The following is a 9,484-nucleotide window of genomic DNA, read 5'->3' as shown; positions in this document are numbered from 1 at the left end:
CATATGCCATTGTTAGGGTTTTTAACTTGAGCAATGGGGAACCAGTGAAGGAATTGACAGAGAAGAGAGGCTGTTTAGATTGCATGACTATCTTAAAAAGTGTTCGTTCACGATGATAATGCAGAGAACATGTGTATGAGATCACTGGGTGTCCAACACCTGGCACCCCTCGCTGATCTGCTGAAAACAGCTCCGGTGGCCGCTGGATGTAAACATAGGTGACAGGGCTACTCAGTCATCTTAATTCAGGGTGTAGAGTCCGGTCTCAAATACTGCAGCACGGGTCATATTGAACATAGAATAGGCCACATCCTTTGGATAGGCCATCTATATTTTCTGCCTGGACAACCCCTTTATTGCTTTTTTTTCCTGCCCAACATTCAATATCCGAGTATGGACCAAGATGTACGAACATTGCGATGTGTCTACTGACCTGAACTCAACAACCTCGCTAGGCATATATGAAACCACTGAGTTCAGGTCTGGACACCTGCTATAGTAGGCATAATGGCTATAGTGGGTACAGTGGGCATATTGAGTATAATGGCTATAGTGGGTACAGTGGGCATATTGAGTATAATGGCTATAGTGGGCACAGTGGGCATATTGAGTATAATGGGCATAGTGGGTACAGTGGGTATAGTGGGTGCATCAGCAGGTGACCATGCTGTTGCTAAATACAATTCCTTAGACTCTGTATGTTTGGGTACTTTATAAGATCTTTCTTTTTTTACTTCCTCAACAATTTTGCTTATCCAGATGTTTTAGAAAAGTTCATGAAATACAACTTTTACCAAATGTTGCAATTTTTGGAGCATCTCACTCCAGTCACCCTGGAACAAGATTTCTGGAGTTTTCAGTTTGGTAAATTTTTGTATTTTGTTAAGGATTTGCGATATTTGGTGCTGAAAAGTCGTAAAGGAAATGATTAAGGACACAAATAAAGAACATTTTTTATTTTGCTCCAAATTCTTGGACCATCTGCGGGCTTGTGACGAAAAAAAAACGTCCAGAAACACCACAACAAAAAAAAGGTGACTTTAAGAAGTCACAAATGAACAATTGCACCCATAGTGTTTGACGAATTACTGCATTTGTTCCTGTTTTTTCTCCAGTTTCTATTATTTTTCACTGATTTTTTTTATTTGTGTCTAATTCTTTTTTTGTTCACTTGCACCTATTGGGCCTCATGTTCTCTAGCTCATTTGCTATAAATTTTCCCGCGCAGTGACGTCACCGAGCGGAGCCGGTACCTGCTCTGGAGCAATACGCGCAGCTGCACCTGGTGACGTCACGCAGGTAGTGCGGGCAGCAGGTGAGAGCTGCGAGTTGAAGCCGCTGTCTGCTCCCAGCCAATCCGGAGAGCTGTGGGCGTGGTCTGAGCGACTTTCTCTGGGATGAGGAATGTGGAGGAGACAAGTGCTGTCACATTCTGCGCTGTGTCCCGGCCGCCGCCGCCGCTGTACCGGGCTCCCTACCAGGACACTACACTGCTGCACACGCGGCTCTTCTGCTCCACGCGTGTCATGTCCACGGGTCACTTGTAACCCTGCTGTCAGTACCAGGGATGGAGCGCTTGGCGAGGAGATGGACTCTCTTAGTTCTCCTGTATCTTGTCATGGGATTTGTCACCGGGCAGAACGGTAAGCGACATTTACAGCGACATTTCCCCCCAACAGTCGCTAGGAGTTCTGGCTAATGGCACGTGACTGGCGAGGAGGGACCTCTGGGTGACCCGTGTGCTGAGCGGAGCCGGCTCCTGCCAGGCTGAGGTCACGCCGTGGGCACGGAGTGGGCAGAGCTGTGATCGTGGCTGTGGAACCTGTTCTCTCCTCCGAGACTTCTCGTGCGATTGTTTTCGCAATTTGCTCCTCTGACCCAGCAGCATTGTGTGAGGCAGTTTCGGAAGGTGTGTCTTATTAAAGGTGCAGGCTGCGATCTGTGCGGGGTGCATGGAGGCTGGCAGACTGGCTGCTGGGCACGGGCACCTGACGATCGCTGGGAGGAGAAGAGTATATAGTGATATATATATATACTGTATACACTGCACCTGACGATCGCTGGGAGGAGAGGAGTATATATAGATATACTGTACTGCACCTGACGATCGCTGGGAGGAGAGGAGTATATATAGATATACTGTACTGCACCTGACGATCGCTGGGAGGAGAGGAGTATATATAGATATACTGTACTGCACCTGACGATCGCTGGGAGGAGAGGAGTATATATAGATATACTGTACTGCACCTGACGATCGCTGGGAGGAGAGGAGTATATATAGATATACTGTACTGCACCTGACGATCGCTGGGAGGAGAGGAGTATATATAGATATACTGTACTGCACCTGACGATCGCTGGGAGGAGAGGAGTATATATAGATATACTGTACTGCACCTGACGATCGCTGGGAGGAGAGGAGTATATAGAATATATAGCATGTATATATACTGCACCTGACGATCGCTGGGAGGAGAGTATATACTGTAGAATATGTATACTGTATATACTGCACCTGACGATCGCTGGGAGGAGAGGAGTATATAGAATATATAGCATGTATATATACTGCACCTGGCGATCGCTGGGAGGAGAGGAGTATATAGAATATATACAGTATATACTGCACCTGGCGATCGCTGGGAGGAGAGGAGTATATAGAATATATAGCATGTATATATACTGCACCTGGCGATCGCTGGGAGGAGAGGAGTATATAGAATATATAGCATGTATATATACTGCACCTGACGATCGCTGGGAGGAGAGGAGTATATAGATTATATACTGTATATACTGCACCTGACGATCACTGGGAGAGGAGTATATAGAATATATACAGTATATACTGCACCTGACGATCGCTGGGAGGAGAGGAGTATATAGAATATATAGCATGTATATATACTGCACCTGGCGATCGCTGGGAGGAGAGGAGTATATAGAATATGTATACTGTATATACTGCACCTGACGATCGCTGGGAGGACTGGAGTATATAGATTATATACTGTATATACTGCACCTGACGATCGCTGGGAGGAGAGGAGTATATAGAATATGTATACTGTATATACTGCACCTGACGATCGCTAGGAGGAGAGGAGTATATAGAATATGTATACTGTATATACTGCACCTGACGATCGCTGGGAGGACTGGAGTATATAGGTTATATACTGTATATACTGCACCTGACGATCGCTAGGAGGAGAGGAGTATATAGAATATGTATACTGTATATACTGCACCTGACGATCGCTGGGAGGAGCGGTGCATATAGATTATATACTGTATATACTGCACCTGACGATCGCTGGGAGGACTGGAGTATATAGGTTATATACTGTATATACTGCACCTGACGATCGCTGGTAGGAGCGGTGCATATAGATTATATACTGTATATACTGCACCTGACGATCGCTGGGAGGACTGGAGTATATAGATTATAGAAAAACCAAAAAGAAAAAAAACCCTTAAAAATACTTTTAATAGATATATATTAAAAGTATTTTTTAAGGGTTTTTTTTCTTTTTGGTTTTTCTATATTGTACCCTTCATCAAATTTGTTTTGGTTTTCTTGTATATAGATTATATACTGTATATACTGCACCTGACGATCGCTGGGAGGAGAGGAGTAGATATATATACTGTATACTGTATACACTGCACCTGTCCCTACCGCTGATAACACTTATATATACGGAGCTGTGCATATTTGCTAAATAAAAACCCTGAACAAGCCCCAAAGCACCGTGTGATCTATTGCTGTTTGGTAAATACGATCCGTATTGTTCTGATCTGCTGGACCAAGGGGCTGTAAAGGAGGAGGATCACTGTCCCATTATGTGATAAAGTGACAATCCCTACTGTCTAAAAAAAAAAAAAAGAAATGGAAGCAACTCTGTCTAAACCCATCTATCATCCATCCATCTATAGATCTATCTGTCTATTATCTATCTAGATTCATCTATCTATCTATCTAGCTATCTATCTAGCTATCATCTATCTATCCTATATCTATCTATCTATTATCTATCTATTATCTATCTATTATCTATCACACACTTTCCATATGTAACAGACACATCAGATCTGTCGTGCAGTGCTTGTGCATAAAGGGAAATAAACATCTCAGATACATTTTTGTTTTTACATGGATCGGGGCACACGACATCCCCAGAGTTTTCCCGCAGAAATACAGTTGAACTTGGTGAATATTTGGTCAGTTATATTTTTATTCTACGTATTCTGTGATATTGGTGACACCTGTTTTAGTGAGAATTGTACACACAACTTGGGAATTTGATGCACGTTTTATAAATTAAATGTATTTATTTCTTAATTAATTTTTTACTTGTTCTCTTCTATCATGTTCAGCAATGTGTTTGGGGCCACCGGTTGTAGATCGAAATGCTTGATAGAAAAACTCTTTGATGCCTTGAAGAGCAGATATTCCAGAATGCCCAGTACTGCAACACATTCATTTCTTTCATTCCTTATCGCTTAGAGAGAGGCGGACAATCATAGCATATTGATAAAGCGCTTTACTATGTGGCCTTGAACAATGGCGTACAACAAGTACATCATTGAGTTATATGCAGGATTTCAGTGAGGGCTGAAATGTTTAACCACAGGGTCACTTGTTCTTACCAAGTGCTGGTGGTGGCCCATATGAGGGTGGCGTTGGCCCATATGAGGGTGGCGTTGGCCCATATGACGGTGGCGTTGGCCATGCACCTTTGTTGGCTGTTTTGACCTAGTACACATGCATGCTCAGTTTGGCGAAGCTTGCATGTGTTTTTTTTATTGTAATTCACCTATAGCATCAGCTTATCTCTAATGAGAACACAAGATTGGGCATGTTGAAATCGAACATGCCTAATCCATAGATAATATTAAGGGAAAATCAGAATAACCCTAAACCCATAGAACAATTGTCTTCTCCCATCAGCAGGCTTGGATGTCATTCCTTATATGTGTTCGGCACCTTAAGATTAAAAGTTTACTACCAATAATTTTGGGCATCTTTGCCAAGAGCTGAAAGTAGGGCGGCACTTCTATCAGGATTATGTCCGTGTGTTTGTTGAACGGTATCGCTTGTGTATCTGAATATATTATATGTCAGCAAAGTGCCAGGTATGAGATTTCCAGAAACATCATCTGTTTTCCTGTGTATTTCTTATGCAAAGCATTTATGATGCAAATTACTTCTGGTTTTATGGCAGTCAGCGTTCCCAAAGTGATCTTTTATTCATTTCCAGCTTTCCAGCCAGGGCACATTTATCAATAATGAAAATATATTTTGTCACTTTTATCCATCCTCTAAAGTCCCATGATAAGAAATGATAACACACGGATATGGCTATTGGTCGGTTGTGGTAGAGGGGGTTCTGATACCAAGGGACCCCCAGAACGACGAGACAAAAGTAATGTGTAGTACTAACTAATCCGCACCTCCCACTCCGGCTCCAAGACTTCTCCTGCGTTGCGCCAATCCTCTGGAATGCTCTACCCCAAAAAATTAGGACTAACCACAACTTACACAGCTTTAGGCGCACCCTCAAAACACATCTGTTCAGAGCGGCCTGTGTTCCCTAATCAAAGTCCTTTTATGTGTATGTGTAGCCCATTCACTATCTATCTGAGAATAACCCTCCATCAAACTCCACCGCACCCAACAGCACCACAAAAAATGGCTGGTGACCAGCTCATACAGCCTTTATCCATCCCCATTCCCTCAAGATGGCTGGACCATCATTGTAAATAAGCCCCAGTACTTTGTGTCTTCCCCCACCTCATTGTAGATTGTAAGCTCTTACGGGCAGGGTCGTTATTATTTTGCTTTAATTATTGTATTACTTTAAATGTTGTTACTTACTTGAGATCCCCAGCTGTCCTGTCTGTATTCTCTTCTTTTCCTTCCTCCCCTGCCCAGGAGCTGTACGGTCAGACACAGCCATTAAACAGTACACAGCAGGGGCACATTTATAAGATTATCTCAGCACAGGAACATTTTTTTTTAAACACATCCATTTGTGGAACTTATTATTATTTCAAGATCTGTTGATTAAAATATATTTTTGTTTGTGTTACAACTCCTTTAAATGCCTGTGTTTGGGGCCTAAAATGTTTTGCAATTGGGTATAATTACTATAGTTTTGCACCGTTTTGCTTTTCCAGAGCTTTTTGTTGTCTTATTCAATTAACTTTGATGTGATCTGTGGTCATAAAAAGCTGAGAGGCGCTCACACGCTCTCTCAAGCTATTACAGCTGGCTGACTGCTGGATTCTCAGTTGACTCATTCTGCAGCCAACAATAGACAATGCAACACAGAGGCTGTAGAAAGCAAAAGCTGCAAAAGTTTTATTTAATTCCAATTGAAATAATTATCTTTAGCCCCAATTACATGCACGTGAGTAAAAAAAATAATATATTGTCTCCAATTGTGGACAAGCCCTTTAATTAAAGATGTGGTCCCTTCATTGTCAGTGGATGTCCAGCTATCTAGTGATATTCCATTACTTCCTCTGGGGAGAAATCTGTTTTACACTACAGTATAGTGCTAAGCTTTGACATTTCTGGTTGACAGAGTCGTCTGCTGGAAACTACACCAATCACCGGCATAAGGCAGTTGTAGTCTTTCCAGAACATAATGGGGCAATTTACTGGCAAATACTTAGTCCAAAAATGTCCCAATTTATCTTGCTCATTCAGAATATTTAGTGCATTTTTAGACACCTTTGTCTCTCCTCACACCATGCACAGTTTGACCCACGTGTTTCCCTTTTTGTCTACTAAGACACCACCTTGTCAATTGAGGCACAAAAAGTGTCTAAATACATAACGAATAGGTAGTAAACTAGATGCTAGAATTGGTATTAAAATGTGTTAAATATTGTGCATTTACAGCCAAAGTCGAGGCCCATCGACAATAGTCGATGATGTTCACACCGATCTTGATGAGGGTGCGTACTGGAGTCAGATGCTCCTGATTCATGAAGAGGTGCACACGTCTTCAGAAATCTGGGGCGTCTGACAATTGGTGTGCGGCTCCATGCGCCACGCCAGAAATCTCACTGCAGTCAGGTACTGGATTGAGTTTTCCATTTTTCTAGGGAATGCCACATTTCGTGGTGAATTAGACGGGGCATGCCGTTACACCTCTGCCGCATCCTCATCCCCCTCCTGCTCTGCCTATTTCAGTGAGTCTGGAAGAAACTAGCGTGCAGATGCCAAAATGAAGGCACAACTCTGGGTCGCGCCTAAATCTTGCGACTTTTCCAAGCTTGTATGACAGAATTGTGGTGTGAAAGCTTTGGTGTATTTTTTGCTTGTTTTTGGAGGAGAAAATGAGCAGAAACTCCCAGGTTTATGAGGATTTCTGCACTTTTTAGAAAGATGTGGAGAATTTCTACATAGCTTTCAATTAGTGATGAGCGAGCGTGCTCGGATAAGGTGTTATTGGTGCAAGCTCGTGTTCTTATAGAGTATCTTCGGTGTGCTTGAATACTATGATCGAGTCTCCATGGCTTCATGTCTCGCGTGTGTTCCATGGCCGCAACACATGCAGAGATCTAACAGCTTGTCAAACAGCCGCAGGACATGCAGCCACTGCGACTCAAACATACTTTTCGAGCATGCTGAAGACACTCTATTAGCCCACAAGCGTGCTCGGATAACACCTTATCTGAGCACAGTCGCCCATCTCTATTTCCAGTCCAAAATCTCCACACTGAACTCAGTGTGCTGTGCAAACGTCTTTATTCAGACAGCAGAGCAGCCTTTTATTTTCTGAAGAGGCTTCTCTGGCAGTTTTGTCATCGTTTTTTGGCAGCGCCTTAACTCTGTACTCACAACTATAAAGAGCTGGTGTTTTCCAAACATAGCAGCCTGAAGAATGAACGTGCTACTTTAACTATTTCATTGTTTCCCAACTCTGAAGTGTTTAGTGTAAGTAACAAATAACTGAACATGTGCACAGCAATGTCGTTTTTACATTGCGGTGCATTATATTCATTTTTTTCTTGGTCTTTTTCAGGCATCATGTTCACTTATCCTAAGTGTCACCAGTGTAATAAGTTTTTAAGTTTTCAGGACACACTCAGTACCTTTTATATTTGTTACCCATTAAATAAACCATCTTGCTATGCCTTTAAAGGTAATAAGAGTTAAAAGTGTTACCTGGAATTGTATATATAAAGTTTATTGAAGAGAGCATATAATATATTATGCGATAAGTCAATTACTTTTTTTTCTGATTTGCTTACATACAGAGTTTGTTACTTAATATATATTTAGATGAAAATAGTCAATGCTATGTTATCACGTCCTGTATATACAAAATAAGGCTGAGCAAAATTAATTAGGAGTTGTTAGCATATACTGTTATTAACTGTGTTGGATCAACATCCAAAATACAAGAGTGAATATTCCAAAATTCCAAAAATAACCGTTCTTCCATTCAAGGGCAGACAGGACACCAGAGAATAGCCCATTATTGTTTCAGCATAGTACAATACTGTGAGTCTTGTCCCAATTTAATAACAGCTCCTTGTCTATCATAGAGTGAAGGACAGATACAGTCACAGCTCTCATGGCGTAATAACCTGGACCTTCATATGATGTAGACTACAATATTGAAAAATTGCCATAGTGTTAAAACCTGTTATGCACTTATAAGCCAATTGTGGAGAGAGTTGTTTCAGTTGTAGACATTTTCTTGTAGGTATTTACAGTTTTATTACTCCATTTGCAGCATTTACCTTTTGCACTATTGGAATCTGGATGACAAGTGCCCTAGAACAAGACTGCATTTCTATTGCCCTTCAGTTACTGGTCTGAGCTGCAGTCATAGACGCCTTTATGTAGCAGGTGGAACAGGTTAGACGCTGACTAGATGTTTTCTGTGACCTTGGGCCATGCACTCTCTTTTGGTTGATGGATCTCCAGAGACTTAAAGGCTCGGATTCAAGGTGCATTAAATGTAGACTGCTATATCTGAAGAGTTTTTAGTTTTAGGTACCTGCTTCTATGTCTTCTTTGTCTTTATAAATGTAGAAATGAAGGGCATCATGAAATCACTAACCTTTGCATGATATTTGCATAACCTTTACAGCAGCCTTTGTGCAGGGGTGAGAACTTTTTTTTTAACTGCCTTCGACTCGATCTCAAGCCATGGTGACTCGTCACCAGCTCATCGCGATTTGTAGGAAGTTTGATTTTGTGAAAGCCTAGATAGGTCCACCAGGGTCTTCACTGCCATTATCTTGATAGTATTAAACCATTGGATTGCTGGTCTTCACCTTTGCCTTGTTCCCTCTATTCTTCTGACCATGATGTTCTTCTCTAGTGTCTGGCTTGATTTGTTACAAAATTGATTTGTTTGTTCTTTTTGCCTTCCATGATATTGATAACATCCTTATCCAGCACAAAAAGGCGTTGATTCTTCTTCTGCCTTGTTTCTTTATTGTCCAG

At 41.7% G+C, this 9,484-nt stretch overlaps 1 protein-coding gene across 1 annotated transcript in view; it reads left to right on the top strand.

Moving 5' to 3' along the window:
* The first annotated feature begins 1,402 nt into the window (after positions 1 to 1,402).
* Positions 1,403 to 9,484, top strand: part of ERBB3 (erb-b2 receptor tyrosine kinase 3) — an 81,594-nt gene continuing 73,512 nt past the window's right edge. The window contains exon 1 of the mRNA XM_077297540.1: positions 1,403 to 1,643. Coding sequence (XP_077153655.1) covers positions 1,568 to 1,643 — 76 coding nt within the window. The 5' untranslated portion in view covers positions 1,403 to 1,567. The remainder of the gene's footprint in view (positions 1,644 to 9,484) is intronic.

The sequence above is a fragment of the Ranitomeya variabilis genome, chromosome 3 (genome assembly GCF_051348905.1).
Source record: "Ranitomeya variabilis isolate aRanVar5 chromosome 3, aRanVar5.hap1, whole genome shotgun sequence".
NCBI lineage: Eukaryota > Metazoa > Chordata > Amphibia > Anura > Dendrobatidae > Ranitomeya > Ranitomeya variabilis.
This window is presented reverse-complemented; position numbering and strand designations above follow the sequence as displayed.